Here is a 23,283-nt window from a genome sequence, read left to right as displayed (position 1 = left end):
TTTGTGGATATGTAAGGATTCTAGGCCGAATTCCTCTCTTGACTCCACCTCCAGGCTCTGGCTGCTCTTCTCCTACAACCTGGTTGTTTTGCAAATTGAATTATTGTGGAGGCTTCTGAGATGATTTTTTCCACCTCCTCCAGGAGTGAAATCCAGCAGGTTCTGACAGGTTCTGGAGAACCAGTAACAGAAATTTTAAGTAATTCAGAGAACTGGCAAATACCACCTCTGGCTGGCCCCAGAGTAGGGTGGGAATGGGGATTTCACAGTATCCTTCCCCTGGAGTGGTGGGAATGGAGATTTTGCAATATTCTTCCCCTGGAGTGGGATGGGAATGGAGATTTTGCAATATTCTTCCCCAGGAGTGGGGTGGGAATGGAGATTTTGCAATATCTTCCTCTGCCACTTCCACCAAGCCATGCCCACCAAGCCACACCCACAGAACTGGTAGTAAAAAAATTTGGATTTCACCACTGCCCTCCTCCCTTCTCTTTTTCTCCCTAGCAGGAAAAGTCCCTGAATATTGTAATTACCTGCAAACCTTGTGGTTCTCTGAACGGGGCAGCGGGAGCCAGGGCATGGATTTAAAAAATAAAAATAAATAGAAGTCATGGAATTGCAGTCCGTTGCATTCAGGCCACTCTGCCCCTAAAACAAGGCTTAAATTACAGGCCTGACTGCGGCTTCCCCTTTTTCCCTTTTCAGAATTTTTGCCAAGTTGCAATTGACTTAATGAAATCCTGCTATTTTGTGCAGTGTGGGGATATCTTTGGCAGATGTTGATTTAACCCGAGTTTGGATCTTATTTTTCTCCTTTTTCTTTAAAAGTGAGCAGAGCCCTTCGGGGAAGGAGGAAAGAAAGTGGGGGCTCCTGTTTGTGGCACACAATCTATGCAGCCAGTTGCCTTCTTTGCCTTCTTCAGTTGGGAGGCAGAGAGAGGAACCTTGGCGCTGCCTTCCCTCCCCAAAACACAGTCGGAAACCTTACAAAAATAAACCGTAGTAAACAGAACTTCCAGCGTGTGCCTTTGCTGGGATCCTTCACAGGATTCCTACAACAAAACAAATCAGATATCCCTCTCTTCCTTTTTTATTATTCTCTGTCTCTGGTTTCAGTGCCAGAGTGTCTTATTTTATTTGGAGCTGCTCCTTCCCCTTTTTCTCCTGGGACCTGGGATTACAGAGATCAAGCGTTGCCCAGATCTTGATCAGACTGTCTGCTTATCACAATTTTGGGATGGAAACATTGGAAAGAAGTTCCACTCAAGAATTTAAGGCACTCAACAAAGATGTAGTTTGGCCTTCTACGCTGACCGGAATATTTGCTCTGCCATATCTGTAGTCCATGTGGCCTCTTTCTGGACTGGTGGTGGGCACCCATTCATGATCTAGAAGGGGTTTGCTCTTCTCCATGTTATCTTGGTCCATCTCCTTCAACCTGTTGCCATTTGGATGGTCATTAGCTGGGTTGGCTGGAGGTTATGAAGATGTAGCCTGTCTCATTTGAATGGTGTCAGATTGGGGAAGACAAGACTGAGGTTATCATCTGTGTGTCACATAGGAGATACTGGTTGCCAGTTACTTGAAATTCCAACTTTCACTCTAGAAAGGAAGAATCAAAAAATTCGATAGCTGTCCCATTTGCACATCTCAATTTTATGAAAAGTTATGAGACGTTTATGAGAAGTTCCCATTATACATACCAACCTTTCCCAACATGGCTATTTTCAATCCACTTGTCTGGAGAATAGCCAAATTGGGGAAGTCCAACTTGAGCCCTGAATGCTAGTCGTTGACATCTGGATCTAGAGTTGACATCTTCATCTCCGGAAGCCTACCTAGAGCTGGGGAAGATTGATAGAGATGAAAGATTGTCATATAAGTTATATTATTATTATTAATAATAATAATAAAAGCAAAGATAGTACCAATAATAATAGATGCTTTGGGTGCAACCCAAAAACATCTGGAGCACTACTTGAACACCATCAGCAATGACAAAATCCTCCTTGGTCAATTGCAAAAAGCAGCTGAATTTGGAACATCATACACCCTGCAGTGATACCTTCAACACCATCAAATTTCCCAGATCCTTGGGAAAGACTCGATAGGTTGATAAAAATGCCATGACTGAATGCACCACAAACCATAATAGTAAGTTCTGGACAGACAGCCACTTCCCTAACTCAGAAGATACTTTATACACTAGAGGTCTTCAAACTTGGCAGCTTTAAGACTTGTGGACTTCAACGCCCAGAATTTTCCAGCCAGCTTTGACACTCTCTTCATCAACTTGTTGTCTCTTTAAATTCCTCCATTTTTAAAAATTGGACGCTCTGAATGGCCTTTAAAGCATGTGCCTCCTAGGATTGGGTTTTCCACTCTTTGGCCACAGCATTATAAGAAGCAGAAGGGAGTTGGCAAGCATGGGCTGTGTCCACAGAACCAATTAATAACAATTAATAACAACAATAGCAACAGCTGCTGGCAGCTCACCCTCGGGTCTCCTAGGAGCAGGGAGATAAAAGTGGCCTGAGGGGCAAGGGAGGCTGTTTTGAAATGAGTTGATTTATTGTGGTGAGTCTCTTGGGCCTTTATGAAAACCTTTGCTTGGCTGTGCTGAGTTAGCGGTTACAGAATCAGAAAGTTGTCTGCATGACACCAGCTAAACCAGAGATTTGAGGCTGTGATATAACGGTGCTGCCATCAGTCATCCTGGTGAACCACATGGAGCTGTGGAGATGACCTTCCATAAACTGGTGCCCTCCGAATGTGTTAGAACTTCTCTTCCCAGAATTCCCCCTCCGCAGACATGCTGGCGGGGACATCCTGGGAACGGCAGAAGTGCTGTCCCAACACTTCTGGAAGACTTCGAGTTGGAGGTGATTGCTCAGGAAGCTTTCGTGGCACATGGTGAAGGAGGCCAAGATTGCACAGTGAGGTTGTTTGATTCTCCTTAACGTGATGCTCATCTTTGAGACGTTTAGAGCCAGCAACCCTAATACCACATCCGTAATACCACATCCATCATCATCATATAGCTTGGAATGTGCTTGCTGCCCAAAGAAATGCTCCCTGTGGCTTCTTGGAAGCTCCTTGGCTGTTTCGCCAAGAAAGGACCATCTCAAGCCTCATTGACCCAGAAAGCCCTGATTTAGAGGTGCCCTCCTGCTAACCACAGTCACAGCTGGAGAGCCCCATGTGCCACATGCAAAGGTGCGCCTGTGTTTTTCCCTCTCCCTTCCAGGCAAAATTTGAGGAGGGTCTTGAAAGAAGGGGCGGGGAAGAAAAGTGAGCTTATGGCTGCCGCCCGGAATGACTTCACTCTGAAGGTATGCGTCTGAAGAGCTGGCTTGTACAAACAAGCAGATTTGAGGCTGTGAAAACGCAACTCCAGCCTTGCCCCCGGCTGGGGTGGCATGGCGTGGATTGGTGTGTCACGGATCATTTGCCCCGGGACGCGCCAGTCTCACCTGGCGGTAATGAAATAGTGCTGAGGGAAGAGTTTGAAGGAGAAGCAAGTTGGTTGCTGGCCATGCCTCCTGTAAAAGTTTCCATCACCAGATAATTCACTCACACTCCATTGGAGGTTTTTTCTGTAATGGGCACTTCAGGGGTTGGGCTAACTCCATTTTACCTGATGCATTCCAGCTGCAGCTTGTAATCCTAAGGAACGTTTAAGTATAGTGGCTCCATGAAAGCAATTCAGGGTGTTGTTGGGCCAGGAGGTCCTGGAGCTGGGATGGCTGTTTCCCTCCCTTCTGGGTACCAGTTTCTGCAAGGGAATTTCAACCTCTTCCTTATTTGGGCCGCTTGTTCCAAAAGATGTGGATTGGAGACCATAGCTGCTGGACTGCGAAGCAGTGGATGAAGATAAAAGGGTAATAATTTTAGCAAGCCTCTTTCATAAGACTGCGATTGGGGTTTTAATAAAGGAGAATATGTGTAGCTCAGGGTTGACATCAGGGATCCTTGGTGCTCTCTGAGCTTGCAAATGTTTCGTGACCCAAACTAGGTAATGCCATCAGTTGACTAGCACTGATGACGTTGCCTAATTTGGGTAGGGAGATGTTTGCAAGAAAACAACCAAGCTCAGAGAGCACCAAGGACCCCTGATTGGCGTTTTGTTCCTTCACAATGTTGTTAAGACCTGGCAACTGCTGGGGACAAGTCCACCATGTTTTCCTGGCAAGATTTTTGGGGAAGTGGCTTGAAATGGAGCGACTTGTCTGGCTGACTTCATGGCTAAGGTGGGACTGGAACTCGAAGCTTTCCCATTCCTAGCGGGTAACTTTAATCATTCATCAAACTGGTTGTCTAATATCCAGGGCAGGGTTAATATGATGCTAAATCCAAATGCAGGTAATTTGATTTTAGCAGAATGAGGTCTGCGAACCCAAGCATAGTGGTTTGTAAACCATGGTTTATGGCCGAACAGGTTGGCTGAATCGCAGTTTATTGAATAAATCATAGTTAAAGAAACAGCTGGATCTGTGACTATGAAGTGCGTCGAAGGAAATGTGGGAATTCATGTCTGGGAAGAGATCCAGAAGAAGATGGATTGCACAGACACACACACACACACACACACACACCCTGCAAGGCACAGAAGTCATAAGCCTGATCACTCCAAATCCCTCCTTGCTAATCCATCTTCTTCTGGAGATCCCACAAGGCATGAATCCCCACATTTGCTCGGACACGCTCCATAGTCACAGACCGAGTTCTTTGTTTAACCATGATTTATTCGGTCCCCTTCTATTTCACCAGGCTGTGCAGTTGGGTGTAGAATTGGGCTGTTGGCTTTCACTTCGGTAAACGCCTAGCTGTTGAGTTTTTCAGAAGGATCTGAAAATCCTTTAAATCCTTTTTTTTTTAAATCAAGACTTTAGAAGTGAGACCGTTTGCACACGCATATGCCCCATATATCTTGCACGCTTTAGGAAAGGGGGAAGGGGTTAAGCAAAGCCTTTAATTGCTCCCAAACCTGGACATTTACAGAGAAAACCTCCAATTATGGTGCAGCTGGCATGACTTTGGATTAGAGGGCCAGCACCAACCCTGTTCCTCTGCAGGAGATAGGACCAGAAGTAAGTTGGAGGCTGAGTGAATCTGAAGCAGGGTCTGACAAAATCTCCCACAATGCAGCACTGGCCAGATGTGCTGAGCTAAAGCTGCTGTTGTGCCCAAACAGCATCGCCAGCACTGAGTCTCAATCTCAGAGTCCCTTCTAACTCTTGTTATTCTTTTATAATGTTGTGTCCTAATGTTCTGTTCTTTTCTAACTCACAAGCTGCCTGAGAGTGGGGCAAACCATCCTCCAGAATCTCCGGAAGGTACCAGAAAGGGGGAGGCTGTGTCACTAAGAGGATTGGTTGCGGTGGGGTGATGAAAAAACTGGTTGGGATTTTCATTTCATGTATTTCACGTTAATTAACTGGTGGAATGGCTTGCTTTCAGAAGTTAGAGCATCATAAAATTGGTACAGTTCAATCAAAACTAGAATTAAAAATCAATCAATAAATTAACCATTAAAAGCTTGGCAATATACTTTTCCAGCTTCCTAAAATGTAGCCACATGGGGATTAAATGCACCTTTTTAAGAACGTTTACGGAGATTCTCGATCATCCAGGTCATGGTTGTCCCAAATGTGTTTTTGCAAAAAGCAACTGGACTTTCTTGGTGTTTTCTTTGAAAACGTTTCACTTCTCATCCAAGAAGCTTCTTCAGTTCAGTTCTGGGAGTTGAAGTCCAAGGTCTTAAAAGTTGCCAAGATTGGACAACCCTGATGTAGATGTTAAATAGTATAGGAGACAAGAGTCTTAACAGACACAAAAGGTCAGCAGCCTATTGTCCCCCAGACTCACCGTTGGACAAAATAGACTTCTCAAGGCCCACGTCCATCATAGTCCCAAAGAATATCAAAGCCAATGATAACTGAAAGGGGCCATGTGCTCTTGCAATTTTAGGAGGGTACGTTCCCTTCACCTAATCCCTAGATTAAAAAGTGGGAGATGGCACAATGGCTCAGCAGTTAAGAAGCTGGGCTTGTCAGCTGGCAGCCCAGGTTCGAGACCTAAGCTCCATGTGATGGGGTGAGCAGATTCCTGCTCCAGCTCCTGTCAACCTAGCAGTTCGAAAGCATGCAAATGTGAGTAGATAAATAGGTACCACTTTGGTGGGAAGATAACAGTGCTCTGTGACATCATGCTGGCCACATGACTGCGGAAATGTCTTTGGGCAGCGCTGGGTCAATGGATTTGAAATGTTGGCAATGACTTAACTGGAGTAAAATCCGCAGGGACTCCAGTGCTGTGTTTTAGACCAGGGGTCTCCAACCTTGGCAACTTTAAGCAAAGCTGGCTGGGGAATTCTGGGAGTTGAAGCCCACAAGTCTTAAAGTTGCCAAGGTTGGAGACCCCTGTTTTACACAATACCCTGATTGAAATGGATTGGAAAGTTAGCTTCCTTGAAATGGAATCTGGAGTCGGGAGGCCATAGTTTTCTTGCTCATCTTACTCAAGAATGGAATATTTGAGGCTGCTCCCTAATTAAAAGATCTCCCAAAGAACCCCTTTTTCGGCAGAGATCTTAATAACGGCTGCTTTTTAAGCAAGTAAATACTTGTTTGACCCTGAAGGAGAGATGATCGCAATACAGCATCCTCAAGGATTGTGGACAGAATGCTGAAGGGCGGCATTTTCAGGCTTGCTCACGCTCTCCTCTAAAATGTGAGCTTTTCAGAATGTAATAAGGTGCATTTTCACAGAGCAGCCCTGACTTATTTAGAGACTGTTGCTGTGGGTTAGTGGAGTACAGACTGTCCCTCTCTCCCCCATTCTCGTTTTATGGAATTATGAGACAGTTGGGTTTGCAGAAAATCAATAATCAAACTATGGATTCATTCTTTCTTTCCTGTTTTTCCATTCTCCAATATACTTTTTAATTTATCAAAGTGTGTGTGTGTGAGAGAGAGAGACACAGAGAGAGAAAGAGATTTTATGAAATATTTTAAGAATATTGGGGTGAAATCCAGCAGGTTCTGACAGGTTCTGGAGAACCTGTAGCGGAAATTTTGAGTAGTTCCTAGAACCTGCAAATACCACCTCTGGCTGGCCCTAGAGTGGGGATGGAATGGAGATTTTGCAGCATCCTTCCCCTACCAAGCCACACCACGCCCACCAAGCCACGCCCACAGAACCGGTAGTAAAAACATTTGGATTTCACCACTGGACCAGTCTCTCCTTGGTGGGTCAGCAAGGGCTTCTGAGGAAATTCTTCCGATGTCGCTTAGTTGCTTTCATCCTCATGGTTTCAATGATGAGGTTCTTGTGTTCAGGAATGAATTTTCCGAGCCTGACTCTTAATATGAATTGTCCATTGGCGGTTGTTTTTTTTCTCTGTACCTCTTAAATGCTTCCAGAGATTGAACAGGCTGCTTCGTTTTTCCAGACTCTTATCAATTCTTTCCCTTGCAAATAGATTTTGCAAGGAATCTTATTTCCTTGCAAAATCTATTTGCAAGAAAATACTGTTGCAGGATTTATATAGTCTAGAGAAAAGAAGGACTAGGGGAGACATGATAGCAGTGTTCCAATATCTCAGGGGCTGCCACAAAGAAGAGGGGGTCAAGCTATTCTCCAAAGCACCAGAGGGCAGGATAAGAAACAATGGATGGAAACTAATCCAGGAGAGAAGCAACCTAGAACCAAGGAGAAATTTCTTGACAGTGAGAACAATCAACCAGTGCATTCAGAAGTTGTGGGTACTTCATCTCTGGAGGTTTCTAAGAAGGCTGGACAACCACTTTTTTGAAATGATACAGAGAATGCTTGAGCAGGGGGTTGGAGTAGAAGACCTCCAAGATCCCTTCCAACACTGATATTCTATGTTTTAGATTTTGTTCACCATTGTCAAATGTCTTTGGAGATATTTCTTTTTTTAGAGGAAGACAGCAATGGAATTTTGCATGCCATTTTATTGTTGTTTTGAGTCCAAGCCCGGAGTTTTGCAAAACACCAGAGAATGACCCAGGCCTTGAGTTGCATGATGTCCAGTCCTTCCTTTCCACCTTTCCTCCAATTAATTCTGTTTTTCTTGACTGGCTTTCAGCAGGAACTGTTTCTTCCACCACAAAATCGGGCATTTCAGTAACCTTTTGAGTTTTTGAACCTTTCCTTCAGAATCAAGGCTGAATGCCAAGTCTCATGAGTTTGGGAAACCTCAAAATGTTCTTTGTTTCCTATCACCAAGAGTGAATACTTTCTTACGTTTAGATCCCACAAACATCTACAGTAAGGTTAATCTGCCAGCAGCATTCTGTTACATAGCTTTTGGTTTAAAAAAAAAACACATGCAAATATGCAAATGCTCAGAATTACAACATCCAAGAAATACCTCCAAGATCATTAGATCTGATATCAGTAGATGGGTGTTGGCCAGAATAAGATATAAATCTGGAAGATGAGCTGGAACAGTTACTTGCAAGAGTCTAAAGCAGGGGTTTCCAACCTTGGCAATTTTAAGAGTTGCCAAGGTTGGAGACCCCTGGTCTAAAGGGCCAGCAATCCCTTGTTTTAGGATGTAGGTTCCTGTTCTTTCTCAGGGCCTACCAAGTAGGTTCATGTTTCATCCTTGCCTGACTGAGTAGCTCCTCTGGACCTGCCCATATTTCCCTGAACCTTCTCAGTTCAGAAGCTTCTCATATCTTATTCCTCAGTTTGATGATGATTAATTTAGGACTGTCGTTTTTCAGGCCAGGCCTTCATGCTCCTAACTTAGTTTTTAAGGAATTTGGTTGGCAGGTGGTGTGATTTGTTTAGACATGAGGTACTTTGGTAGACCTGAGGTTCAAACCTCAAGGTTCAGGAGAACATGGTTTATCAATACATCAGCCAATTTATTTGTACCCATTCTCTGGCGCGCTGCTTGGAAGAATCCAAGAGCGTGGGTAATACCCCTCAGGTAGCCTGAAAACACTGAGTGCATATCACTTTAAATTAACTGTTGACTCCTCCCCTAGGGACTGGCTGAGGCTCAGTTCCTTTCACTCAGTGCAGCCTGAACCAGTGCTTTTTGACATCTCTCCCTACATTGCAATCCTTATGTACATTTTATTATTTTAATTTATTGTTTTTTTTCCTGTCTTCATTACTGTAAGTCTTTGAATTATTGCCTCAAGCCTCCTAGATCGAAGGGCAACGGCGTTCTGAAGGCGCGAACCTTCAGACGCCCCTCCTGGGCTTACATCTGCCGCAGGGCTCTGCATCCCACCTTGCCATCCCTGCGAGCCCCCTGTGTGCCCTTTATTTTGCCCTCGCCGCTGAGCTCTGCCTCCATACGGCATCTTTGCGTGCTATAGTCACTGGGCGATCGGGAGGCCCTCTTTATCTTGCCGCGGCCCTTTTCTCCTGCCGCCCACGCACCCCAGCTTCGCCGAATTACAAGCGGCTTGGACGGCAACAAAGAGGTGTTGGGAGCGCTCGTTAGCGCTCGCACGCTGCTGGGGTCGGTTTCGCGGCCTGATCCATTGGCCGCCATCGCACACCCACCATAAAGAGCCATTGGGTGTGCTCGTCAGTGCAGGCTCACAGCAGACTGTCCCACGGCCCGATCCTTTGGCCGCCATAGCGCTCCAGCTCTGCCTGCTCCCGAACACCTTGCAGGCCCATATGGAGGCGTTTGGAGCGCTCTTTAGCGCTCGCGCGCAGCTGGCCATCTCCTTCGACTGCGGAGGCACTTCAGCAGCCCGGCGGCCCTTCATCATCGTTTCAGAGAGGCCTCCTTGCTGCGAATCAGGAGGCGACGCCCGTAGGACGCTATTTCCTGCGCAGCCGCCATTTTGTGTTTGCCGCCATTTTGACAGCATCGGAGCCAGGCCTCAGGGACATTCCTGAATATTTGGAACATTACTGCCTCGCCCAGGTGGCTCTCTGCCCTTAAAGGTTCTTCCCTGCTGGGGGGTGTGTGCTCCACCTAACCCCCCCCCAAAAAAAAAAAAAAAAAAAGAGAGAGAGACGAGAGGCCAAATTTCAATTCTCATGGCGGATCCAGACCTTTCTTCCGACATGGAACAAGACCAATCTCCACCTCGTCCCAAGGAATCTAACCGCTCGTCGGGGAAGGCTTCAAAGAAGACTTCAAAGAAGTCATCACGCCTGTCCAAGTCTGCCTCCTCAAAAGGCCACAAATCATCCTCGGCTGAGGATAAGGCCGCTAAGCGTCGCCACGATGCTCTTGAGCGTCAATTTCAAATGGCTCAACGCAAGGCCCCCACTCCCGTACTATCTGCCAGCTGTCCGGGGGGTGAATCTGCTTCCTCTTCTCTCGTTGGCCCCTTGCCTCATCCAGACCTTTCTCAGGAACTACCACCAGGGGCCGAACCTACTACTCAAGGATTCGTCTATCCCCATCAGGTTGAACCGCCTGTGCTCCCTTCGACTTCCACGGCAGTTTACCAGTCTTCACATCCTGGAAGGGCACCTGAGGCTACATTCACCCCCACCGCGGCAGGCCTCCGCCCGCCAGAGGGTCCCTCTCCTTCTTATTACGACATTCAAGCGATGATTACAGCCACTGTGTCTCGAATGATGGCGGGTGGCCTACCTCAGGCCCCTTACCCTCAAGGGGTTTCACAATCATACCTTATGGAACCTCCCAGACCAGCAGCTCATTGCCCTGATGTTCATCTAGTGGACTACTCACTACAGGAGTCCGACCACAGTGACGACTCTCAATCTGATGGTGATGAGGCGGGTACCATGGAACTTTCGGAAGATGAGGAGGAGCCACCTGAGAAGCCCTCGTCTACGGGTCTCTTTCGGCCTTCCCTCTTCAAGGCACTTCTCCGCAAGGCCATTGCTACTACGCAGCTGGCATCTCCTAAGTCCTTGCCTGACCCAGAGAAGACTTCTAATCCTCATGACGCTCTTTTCGCCATTCCTCAACCGGACCAGGAATTCATTCCCTGCCCACAACTGTTTTCTGAAACCGTCCAACGGCCCTGGGCCCAGCCGGGAGCACTTGCGGCACCCAATGGGATTGACAAAAAGCTGTTCTGTTCAGCGCCCAGCTTGCAAGATTTACTTGAGCTACCATCCGTAGACCCTCCCATCGCAGCCTTGACTTCCTCTGCAGTCTTATCCAACGACATCGCGGACGGCCTGCGTTCTGAGGACAGGAGAGCCGAACTGGTCTTCCGTAAGGCCCATCAAACTGCGGCTTGGGCCATACGCGCCGCCACCTCGGCCTCCTTCTTCAATCGAGCCTCCCTGATCTGGCTCCGCCAGCTTCAGGAGCGTCTCCCACCTGATGATCGCCGCCTCCACCAGGATGTGAATAAGTTGGTGGCAGCCACAGAATATTCCGCGGATGCGGCTCTTGCAGCAACCAGGTTTGCCTCGCGATCTCTGGCATCGACTGTTACCTCCCGCCGCCTCCTGTGGCTCCGGCATTGGCGTGCGGATGTAAAATCCAAATGGAAGCTTGCCTCAGCTCCATACAAGGGATCCCGGTTATTCGGGGAGGCACTCGATCCTATCCTCATAGAGGATAAGGACAAAAGGAAGATCATGCCCTCTTCCTATCGCAGAGCTGATCGACGCTACTTACCATACAATCAGCGTCCTTCCTTTCGGGCTGATCCTGGCCCCAGCACCGCTTCCACCTATCGTCCTTCCTCCTTCTCCTATGATCGTCCGTCTGACAGACAGTCCTTTCGGGACCGCTCCCGACGGCAACAGCCTTCCAGACGTCCCTTTCGCGGAGGTGCCTCCCGACCTTTCCGGAGAGGAAAATGACTGCTCCGCTCCATACCCTATCGGCGGCCGCCTGCATCATTTCTTCCAACAATGGTCTCGAACTACAACGGACGAATGGGTCCTGCAAACCATTCGTCTAGGACTCACCCTGGAATTCTCCTCCTGCCCTCCTCATCGTTTTATTCGATGCCTGGTCTCCAGGAACCCCGAAAAGAGGCGTCTGATGTCCTTGGAAATACGTCACCTCTTGGACATTCACGCTATAGAGCCCGTTCCCATAGAACATCATGGGACAGGTTTCTATTCAATATTTTTCCTGGTTCCAAAGAGCTCCGGGGGCTGGAGGGGGATCCTGGACTTAAAAGAATTGAACAAATTGATTACCTATCACAAATTCAAAATGCAGTCCCTTCATTCAATCTTAGCCGCCATCAGACAAGCCGACTACATGACTTCCATCGATCTCAAGGAGGCCTACCTCCACGTGCCGGTCAGGCCCTCACATCGCCGATTCCTGCGTTTCTCCTACAACAACCAGGACTTCCAATACAGGGCCATGCCGTTCGGTGTCTCGTCCGCCCCCAGGACATTCACAAAGATCCTCGCAGTAGTGGCAGCTTCGCTTCGTCTCATTCCCATCAGAGTCCTCTGCTACTTGGACGATATTCTCATCCTGTCCGACTCTCACCACAGGGCCCTCAGAGACCTGGAGGCAGTTCGAGAATCCCTCCAACGGCATGGTTTTTCCCTGAATGTGGAGAAAAGCCACCTTCAGCCCACCGATCGTATTCAGCACCTGGGAGCCATCATAGATTCGGCATCCTGCCATGTTTTTCTGGCCCCGGATCGTTCTCACAGCATTGCCAGGGCAATTTCTCAGATCCAGTCTTCCCGGACAGTGTCCATTCTCCAATTGTCACAGCTCCTCGGGAAGTTTATTTCATGCATCAACATCGTACCGTGGGCTCGCCTCCATTCTCGCCCCCTCCAATGGTTCCTTCTGCCCCTTCAAAAGTCCCGAGGCAGCAATTCCACTTCGAAGGTCAGGCTCCCTGTTCCCATTCTCCGATCCCTACGTTGGTGGATCTCCCCAGCAATCTCCAAGGGGTGTTTCTTTCAGGACCCAGAAAGAGTGACGGTGACAACAGATGCCAGTCTACTGGGGTGGGGAGCACATCTGCAAGCCAAGGTAGCCCAAGGTCTTTGGTCAACCTCGGACATACAGCACGATATCAATTGGCTGGAGCTGAGAGCCGTCCACTTAGCCCTCCGGCATTTCCAACTCGACATCCAAGGTCGGCACGTGCTGGTCTTGACCGACAACACCACGGCCAAGGCACACCTAAATCGAGAGGGCGGCACGCATTCCAAACCACTGCTGGACGAGGCGATCTCCCTTCTTTCCTGGGCGGAGGGGATCGTACTCTCCATTTCAGCTCAACACATTTCCGGGAGGGACAATACTCGGGGGGATTGGTTGAGCCGCACTCAGCTCGACCATTCAGAGTGGCGACTGGACCCAGCTCTCTTCCAGATGCTATCGACCAGATTCGGCCGTCCCGTCCTAGACCTGTTTGCGAGCCCCCGCAACACACAGCTTCCTCGATATTTCTCCAGGTTTCCCAGCCTGGGGTCCGAAGGGACGGACGCCCTGAGATGCCCATGGCCCCGGGGCCTGTTGTACGCCTTCCCTCCTATCCCTCTCATTCCGAGGGTAGTGCGCAAAATCCTGTCAGAGGCCGCGGAAGTCCTCCTGGTCGCTCCGCACTGGCCACGACAACCATGGTATGCGGATCTACTAGAACTGTCCATATCCCGGCCATGGAGAATTCCCCAGGACAGGGTCTCTCTCAGCCAGGGGGCCATCCTACACCCGGAACCGGAGTGGCTCCAACTGGCCGTCTGGCATTTGAGAGGGCCCTCCTGAAAAAGGACAACCTGTCGGAGCGCGTCATTACCACCATGCAAGCCTCGCGCCGGGCTTCCACTGTACGGATCTATGAGGCTACCTGGCAAGCCTTTCGCCGCTGGTGTCGCAGGAACAACGTAGACCCGGCCAAAGCTTCGGTCCCTGTCCTCCTCGAATTCCTCCAGGATGGATTGGACGACGGTCTAGCCCCGAATACCCTGAGACGACAGGTAGCTGCCTTGAACTCGGTTTTGTCTAAGTCAGCGAATCGCCCACTGTCCTTGGATCGGAGAATCCGAACCTTCCTTCGAGGGGCCACCAACCTGCGTCCGCCAGTAGTTCATAGATATCCATCCTGGGACCTGTCGCTGGTGCTCCAGGTCCTCATGTCTCCACCGTTTGAGCCCTTGTCCTCTATTTCTCTGCGATTTCTGACACTTAAAGTTGTTTTTCTAGTGGCGATCACGTCAGCAAGAAGGGTCTCTGAACTCGCAGCTCTGTCTGTTCGATCAGACCTTTGCGTCTTCCATCCAGACAGGGTGATCCTCCGGCTCGACCCCGCCTTCGTCCCCAAAATTAATTCGCTCTTCCATCGAGCTCAAGAGTTAGTTCTGCCGGATTTTTGCCCGCAACCTCGGCATCACAAAGAAGTCCAATGGCATAACCTCGATGTCCGGCGCGCTCTCCGGCACTACATTAAGCGGACTTCCCAGTTTCGGAAATCGGAAGCGCTATTCGTGTCCTTCCTGCCAGCTTCGATGGGACACAAGGTCTCTTCGGCCACCATTGGACGCTGGCTCAAGGCTTGCATCTCTACGGCATACACCCTTCGGAGCAAGTCCCCGCCTGGACGAATCTTGCCGCACTCAACCAGAAGCGCCTCGACTTCAGCGGCATGGGCTACACAGGCATCCATCCTGGACATTTGTCGTGCAGCCACCTGGACATCTCTCACTCCCTTTGTGCGACATTATAAAGTTGACTCCTTTGCCTCGGCTGAGGCGTCCTTCGGACGGCGAGTTTTGCAATCAGTCATCTCTGCACCGGCCAACCGAGAGCACTCAGCCTTCCCTCCCATCTAGTACTTGCTTGGGTACATCCCACGCTCTTGGATTCTTCCAAGCAGCGCGCCAGAGAATGGATGTTGGTTACCTGAACATCCTTTCTGGGCGCGCTGCTGAAGAATCCAACCCGCCCGTTACGGCTTCTGCTTCCGGATCCCGGAGGGACGTGACTCTTGGTTAGGACATCCTTCGTGAAAGAAACTGAGCCTCAGCCAGTCCCTAGGGGAGGAATCAACAGTTAATTTAAAGTGATATGCACTCAGTGTTTTCAGGCTACCTGAGGGGTATTACCCACGCTCTTGGATTCTTCAGCAGCGCGCCCAGAAAGGATGTTCAGGTAAGCAACATCCATTTCCTATGTTCATGTCCATGTTTATCTTGTACATGTTTGACAAATAAATAAATACTAAATACTAAAATTTGATAATACAAGGAGACAAATTGCATAAGAACAATCCACACAGGCACTTTTCCCCTGTGACTGTTAATCTTGAGCATTCTCACAAGCATGCTTGCTTTTGAATGGTTGAAGTAGGCTAAAATCATTTTGGTTTTTTTTTTTTTTTTTTTTTTGATCCAAACAAAATTCTTGGTCCAGGATTTTGCCTTGGGGAAGAAGGGGGCGTTCAGTTCTTCCCCTCCTCCTCTTCTTCTCCTCTCCTCTCCCGTTTGAAAACTGCAGAGTTACAACTCAAGTTAATCTTTAGCAAAACAACAGCAGTTTAGGGTTGGTTCCCTGGGCAAGCAATGTCTGTTTTTCCTGCCAGTGAAATTTGAGATGGAAAGGGGGGAGGTGGGTGGGAGCGGGAGAGAGAGAAAAAGTAGGCCTCTCAAATCCAGCGAGCCAGTCTGCTCTCTCAAGCAAAATGATGGTATCGGTTTGACTTCAGAGTTAATTGGACTTGATGGCATCAAGGTACAAGGTCAGGAGGGCAAAGTCTTGAGATAGGTTTGTTGGGAAGCTCTGAGCCAGCATCAGGGTTTTCCCACAAACAAAGAACGCTTGGCTGATGTTCCACAGGGCCTGGGGGAAGCCCAGCCAGAGATGGGAAAGCGACTCGTGGCATGCAGACTGCGGATAGCAGCAGAAACTTCTAACGTCCCGATTTGCTTCGTTACTTAAAGATGGCATCTCTTAAACAACGTTGGGGCTGCTAGAAAGCATTTTCTCTCTCTTTTTTTTGGTCAAGTTTTTTTATTTTTTAAAATATACATCAATATTATTACATGGACAGTATGGCATCTGGGTGTCCATATTAATACAAAAATAATATTGATACAAATGATAATTTGTACATTGATCAATCTTACATAGTTCTAATGTTATTATACATATTTATGTCAGCACATCATTCTTCAGTTATTCAATATTTGCTACACCCTTCTAGTAGTAATCACGTTGTTGTTGAGCAAACCAGATAACATAAATCTAATCTTAACCTCGTAAGTATGTATATATAAGAATATGTATAATAATATTCACCCCATTCCTAATCTCTTATCTATTCGAATTCTTAAAACAGCCAATCTTGATTATTAACAAAAAGAATCCTTCCTAACCATCATCTCTCACCCTCTTAGGAGTTACACTTCTTAACTGGCCTTCCATATTCCTCCCATAAGTCCTCATCCACATCTTTCATATTCCATCCAACCTTTGTAGAAAGTATTTTCATGTTGACCCCTCACCCCTGAAAAAAGGCACAGAAGGAAGGGAGGGGGCTCTGTCTTTGGGCTGTTCAGCTTTGAAGGATTCCAGATAAAGGTGAAATGAAAAGGTCAAAGCATCTTTCTCCGATATTCTGGTTTTAAGGAAGAATTAAACAGCCAAGGGGAGAGAAGTGTTCAGTTTGACCTTGTTTTTAGTTCATCAAAAAATTAACACAGTAGGAATCTCATCTTTGATTGATGTTCTTTGGAAATTCAGATTCCAGCCAGAAACCTAGAAATTATCCAAATGTCATTGCGAGATATAACAGCCAGTAAGATGTTATTTGTATGTAAAAACCTTTACTTTTTGCAAAAATGTGTGTAATCTGTTATTCCACCATCAAGGATGGCTTTTCCATAATCCATCCATTTCAATCTTTTCTTTTTATCTTCAAATCTGCCATCCCTGTGGTGTAGCCATATCTGTAAAAGTTGCTCTTTCCCTTCCAATTACGGCATTATTTGGTATATGATGTTCTAGATCCTAATCGGTTTGCTTGCAAAAATCCCATATCATCATTTTCAACAACTTTCTCAATTTGTGTTTATCCTTCATTTGGAAAACCATCAATAATTTTTTGCAAAGATGCCAATGGATGATAGTGGCTGCTGTGCCATTGTTTGTAATTAGTCTGAGTAATGTTGTTGTATTCACCCACTTCATGGTTTCAGGTTTTTTTTTTCACTGTTATTTCATTTCAATTATAGAACAATAGAATAACAAAATGCAAGTAATCCTCAACTTACGGCCATCATTGAGCCCAAAATTTTGGATGCCAAGTGAGACGGTTGTTAAGTGAATTTTGCCCCATTTTACGATCTTTCTTGCCGCAGTTGTTAAGTGAATCACTGAAGTTGTTAAGTTAGTAACACGGTTGTTAAGTGAACCTGGCTTCCCTATGTGACTTCACTTGTCAGAAGGTCGCAAAAGAGGATCACACGGCCCCGGGACCCTGTGACCGTCATAAATATGAGACAGTTGCCAAGCGTGTGAATTTTGATCACGTGGCCATGGGGATGCCACAACAGTCATCAGTGTGAAAAATGGTCAGACTTTTTCAGTGCCGGTGTAACTTCGAACAGTCACTTAAATAAGTTGAGGACTACCTGCAGAATATTTTGACCTGTCCTGTCCCCAACTTTCGGTTTATTATTTATTTATTTATTAGTCCAATTTATATGCTGCCCTTCTCCGTAGACTCAGGGCAGCTCACAATGCATTATAGCAACAGCCTGCATACTTTTTTGTATATACCTGCTTATTAGGGCTTTCGGCCCCCGCTAAGCGGTGTTGTTCTATACAAAGTTGGCTTATTGCCCGCACAATCCGGGTCCTCAATTTACCTACCTCGAAAGGATGGAAGGCTGAGTCAACCTTGAGCCTGGTGAGATTCAAACTTGCACTAATTGCAGGCAGCTGACAGCTAAATGGTAGCACTTAACAGCACTTTAGTCCGCTGCACCACCGAGGCTCTTATATTCTGAAGGCTGTCCTTGGCACAGAGTGAGTTTGTGGCCAAGACGTTCAGGGCAATGACAGAAATAGAGTGCCCAGGGGCAGGCTGGGGCAGTGTGGTTGATGAGCAGGACAAAATCTCTGTGGTCCAAGCTGAGGCTGCCCAGTTGTTCCAGTCTCCTTTATGAGGCCTCCAGGCTGCAGAAAACAGGAAGGCGTTTTGTGGCATGATTTTGTAGCTCATCCGTGAGGATCAGTAGCCCTCCGTGCGGTGGGAGGCTGCAAAATCCCTTTAGTTAGAGCAGTGTTTCTCAACCTTGGAAGCTTGAAGATGGGTGGACTTCAACTCCCAGAATCCCCCAGCCAGCGCTGCTGGCTGGGGGATTCTGGGAGTTGAAGTCCACCCATCTTCAAGCTACCAAGGTTGAGAAACACTGAGTTAGAGGATAAACTATCTGGGTGATGGAAAGGAAAAGGTGACTGGATGTAGCGCTCAAAGGCACAATCACAACTCGGCAGAAAGAATCCTGCAAAAAAAGCTGGACTGGAGCTGAACAGAGGGAGGGGGAGCCTGGCTGAAGGATTTATTTAGTCAGTGGCCATCATTAGAATCCCGCCCCCCCCGGGTGTCTTTCTCCTTGTTGGAAAAGAGCCTGCTAGGTTTCCTGGATTACTTCCTTTGAAAGATGCTGCTTCGTCTTTGGGGGTCATTTCAGGATTGAGATTCCCAGGCATAGAAGCTTCCAGGCAAACCCCTTCCTCTGGGTCATTGCTCAGTCTATTTCCTGGGTTCTGGAAGGAAAGGGCAGGTGCTAATATGTCTCCCCCCTCCCCCCCCACTTGACTGGTGCCAGCAAGGGCCATCACGCAGCCAGGTCAATGCCGAATAAAGCTGCCTATGCATATTGATGTTGTATGATGTTATATTCACGGAGAGCTGTGGAAGTGGCTGCTTGGCTAACGTCAGACCTGCCTCAGCTTGGACTTCTAAGTAAAAATGATCTTTGACTCCTTTTGTTGAGAAAGGTATAGTTTAGAATAGAATAGAGCTGGAAGGGACCCTGGAGGTCTTCTAGTCCAGCCCACTGCTCAAGCAGGAGAACCTATACGATTTCAGATAAGTGGCTGTCTAGCCTCTTCTTAAAAGCCTCCAGTGATGGAACGACCATGACTTCTGGTGGCAACTTCTGTTCCATTGGTTAATTGTCATCACTGTTACGAAGTTTCTCCTTAATTCCAGGTTGCTTCTCTCCTTGATTACTTTCCATCCATTGTTTCTTGTCCTGCCCTCAGGTGCTTTTGAAAATAAGTAGACCACCTCCTCTTTGTGGCCGCCTCTCAAATATTGGAATACTGCTATCATGTTACCCTTAATTCTTCTTTTCTTTAGACTAGCCAAACCCCAATCCTGCAGCCGTTCTTCATATGTTTTAGTCTCCAGGCCTTTGATCATCTCAGTTGCTCTTCGATTACTAGATGTCAAGTGAATTACAGTGGTGAGAAGCCAGAACTGAAGAGTTCACGCCAGATTTTCGCCAGTTAACTTTCTTCCCTTGGTCCCTTCCCATTGTTTGTCTCTCATTGCCCAATCAGTGTTTTGGAAACAGTCACTCTTACCTGTTGGCATTCTTCTCCCAGGGAAATGACCTTGAAGACTTCATTCACTCTTTCCCCCAGGCCCTGCCCCCCCCCCGCCCTTCCCCCCAGGGCTCATGGCAGGCCGGCAGTGAGGTGGCCATTCTGAAAGCTAAGCCTTGAGCAGCCATGTTGGTTCAAAGCTTCTCTTCCTTTGGGTTGACCTGACCTGTCCTTCCTCTCTCCTCAGATGCCAGCATGTCGCCTGATGCCATGAAACACAGCCACTGGTGCAGCGTCGCCTACTGGGAGCATCGGACACGCGTGGGTCGCCTCTACACAGTGTACGAACAGTCTGTCAGTATATTTTATGACCTACCTCAAGGAAACGGCTTCTGCCTCGGACAGCTCAACCTGGAGAACAGAAACGAGACGGTCCAGAGGACTCGGAACAAGATCGGATATGGGATTTTGCTCAGCAAAGAAGCGGACGGCGTGTGGGCTTACAACCGAAGCGAACACCCAATCTTTGTCAATTCCCCAACCCTGGACATTCCCAGCTGTCGAACCTTAATTGTGCACAAAGTGATGCCTGGGTATTCGATCAAGGCCTTTGACTACGAGAAGTCCTGTCTCTTGAAGCACGCCACTGACTTAGAGTACCCAGACGGGCCCTATGACCCAAATAGTGTCCGGATCAGCTTTGCGAAAGGCTGGGGGCCCTGCTACTCCAGGCAATTTATCACCTCTTGTCCCTGCTGGCTAGAAATTTTGCTCAACAGAAACAACAGGTAGCTGTTGGATGCTGAGGAGCGAAGCCCCGAGGACCCCAAATATCATCTACCTAGATTTAATATAAAGTTTTATATATATAAATATATATATTATATGAAAATATATATATTATACTTGTAATTATGGAGTCATTTTTACAATGTCATTATTTATGTACGGTGCAATGTGTATATGGACAAAAAAATGGAAAATGCACTTTGGCTAAAAGTCTTTCAGTACTACAGTTGTTGTTTTTTTAAAAAAATGATGGAAAAAATATACAGCAAATATTGGAGTATTGCCAGGATTTTGGCTGTATAGTTTTTTTTTAATAGTAATATCCAGGCCAAAAGCTAGTACCAGTTGCTCATTGATAATAAACTATTTGCATTTATAGGTGCCCCCATTGTCTGGTTTTATTATTATTATTATTACTTTTTGAATAAAGAAAGAAAATGGCAAGAGGAACTATTTGTGACTTAAAGAAAATATATTTCTGGAGTTGGCATGGAATGAAATAAGGAGTCTCTACCTGTGTTTCCTTTAGAACGGGGGTCTCCAAACTTGGCAACTTTGAGACTTGTGAACTTCAACTCCCAGAATTCTGCTTTAAAACTATCATTAGTACCTGCCTGGCTGAGGAATTATGGGAAGTGAAGTCCGCAAATCTTAAAGTGGCCAAGCCTTGCATTTCTCAAAATGGAGTGCACAAATACTCTGAGCAAAAGACCCCATAGAGCAGGGGTCTCCAAAGTTGGCAACTTTAAGACTTGTGGACTTCAACTCCCAGAATTGAAGCTTGGCTGGCTGAGGAACTCTGGGAGTTGAAGTCCACAAGTCTTAAAGTTGCCAAGTTTGGAGACCCCTGCCACAGAGCCATATGTCAGAGATCTAAAAGAAAACATTTGCACATCCAACCTCAGCCTAAACATGTCCATCAGCAAGGAGTCTTCTCATCTCTTTGGCTAATTGTTCTGAGCAACTGCGCTTCCTGTTAGGATCTTCTGTCCCTCTTTCCTGACTGTCATCAGAATCTGCCTTCTGGGAACTTATGATAGCAATAACACTTAGACTTAGGGGGAGGCCTCAAGCAGGGACTTAGCCTTGCATAGCCACAACAGATCCAGAACTGACCTCCTTTAAGCTCCATGGAGCCTTATCTGTCTGTTCCCAAGTGAAGGCTGGCGGTCTGGGGAGAATCCTGAATAATAAGTCAAAATATAATAAAGTAGTGGTAAATTTAAACTCTACACATATGGATCTTGCTTGTACCTGGCACAGGTTCAGGCTGAGCATCTCGGGTGCTGCAGCCCCCTCTCCTCGAGTCCCTTCTGAGGAAATCCTGCCTCATTGGGGGTTTTGCCCTCCCCTCCCCAAAAGCTGCCTCTGTCCTGAGGTTGCTCTGAAAAAAAAAAATCAAATAAAATGAAACGAAAGCAGTTGCCTTGAATGCCATTAAATTAAAACAGCCCCTCTTATTACACAATCAACCTCAACTATTTCATAGCTCCCATTTGGACAAATTACAAGCATTCTTAAGAGCTGTTCCTTTGCAAACCCAAGACACTTTTTTAAAACAATAATCAAATGCATCTCTTTGGCAATCTCTTTTTAATGTGTGTGTTCCCTATAAATGCATGGGCTTGGTGATCATAAACACATAATGGAGACATGGGCGCCTTCCACCCCGCTGTTTGCCTAATGGTCCCTCACTCAGGATGAAGGTAAATCGAGGCAGTTCTGATTTTTCCACGTTCAACCAATAAGGTAAAGGTTCCCCTCGCACATATGTGCTAGTCCTTTCCAGCTCTAGGGGGCGGTGCTCATCTCCGTTTCAAAGCCGAAGAGCCAGCGCTGTCCGAAGACGTCTCCGTGGTCATATGGCCAGCATGACTTAACGCCAAAGGCGCACGGAACGCTGTTCCCTTCCCACCAAAGGTGGTCCCTATTTTTCTACTTGCATTTTTTACCTGCTTTCGAACTGCTAGGTTGGCAGAAGCTGGGACAGGTAACACGAGCTCACCCCGTTATGCGGCACTAGGGATTCGAACCGCTGAACTGCCGACCTTTCGATCGACAAGCTCAGCATCTTAGCCACTGAGCTACTGGGTCCCTCAACCAATAGGCTGATTGATTAACTAAAAGAACGTCTTTTTATTTCTCTGATGATAGAGAGCAACAGCAGCAAAATCTTGCCTTTATACCAAGCCAAGCTGGCTTCTCCCAGGATTCACGAACGGAAGTCTTTCTTGTTCCTTGTGCTATTTAAATAATAAAAATTAAATCCAGGGTACGGTGGAGGGAGATTTAACAAGAGCCCAGTCTCAGCCAGGACATCATTGGAGTTTGCAGTGTGATGCTAGCTCTGGTCTTCTTTCTATAAAGCTGCTTTATGATTTTAGGCAGGCTTCCAACTCTTCTCTGGCAAAGGAGACTGAACCGATTTGAACGTGTTGTCCTCCTGGCAGGGCTCCCATGACTCCACAGAGGCCCACATTTTGGATGGGGCGAGGGGGAGATGTGCTATGTACCAGAGGTTCCTCTAGTGTGAGGGGCCAGGACAGGGCACTGTTAATCCAACTGCTGCTCAGTTAGGAATCTACCCGTCCTTTTTAGAGGACCATCAACCTCCCTTTAAAACTGAAGGAATCCACCCCTCTTCTGGGTAGACATTTCTTCTGATGCTTCTGCTCAGCCTCCATTCTTTCAGGTTCAGGTGATTGGACCTTCTCTTGCTCTTGGTTTCAATCGATCTATCCTTTCTTAGAGATGACAGCTTATTTCAAACCTTGTAGGAATCGGGAGATGATAGTTGACTGCTAAATTTAGAGAAATGTCTACATTTGGAATGTCTACATATTTACCAATGGAGGAGCTTTTAAAAACCACAGGATTCATTGCCATTGGGCCTACTGATGGTCACCAGTCTAGATCAGGGGTCTCCAACCTTGGCAACTTTAAGCCTGGTGGACTTCAACAAAGCTGGCTGGGGAATTCTGGGAGTTGAAGTCCACGAGGTTTAAAGTTGCCAAGGT

The 23,283-nt window shown here is 47.1% G+C and overlaps 1 protein-coding gene across 1 annotated transcript in view; it reads left to right on the top strand.

The window, feature by feature from the left end:
• Positions 1-20,514, top strand: part of SMAD6 (SMAD family member 6) — a 71,102-nt gene extending 50,588 nt beyond the window's left edge. The window contains exon 4 of the mRNA XM_070953468.1: positions 19,725-20,514. Coding sequence (XP_070809569.1) covers positions 19,725-20,269 — 545 coding nt within the window. The 3' untranslated portion in view covers positions 20,270-20,514. The remainder of the gene's footprint in view (positions 1-19,724) is intronic.
• The last annotated feature ends 2,769 nt before the right edge of the window (positions 20,515-23,283 follow it).

The sequence above is a fragment of the Pituophis catenifer genome, unplaced genomic scaffold, assembly GCF_029215685.1.
Source record: "Pituophis catenifer annectens isolate HBS135680 unplaced genomic scaffold, rPitCat1.0.hap2 SCAF_14, whole genome shotgun sequence".
NCBI lineage: Eukaryota > Metazoa > Chordata > Lepidosauria > Squamata > Colubridae > Pituophis > Pituophis catenifer.
The sequence above is the reverse complement of the archived record's forward strand: the minus strand, read 5'-3'. Positions and strand labels throughout refer to the sequence as shown.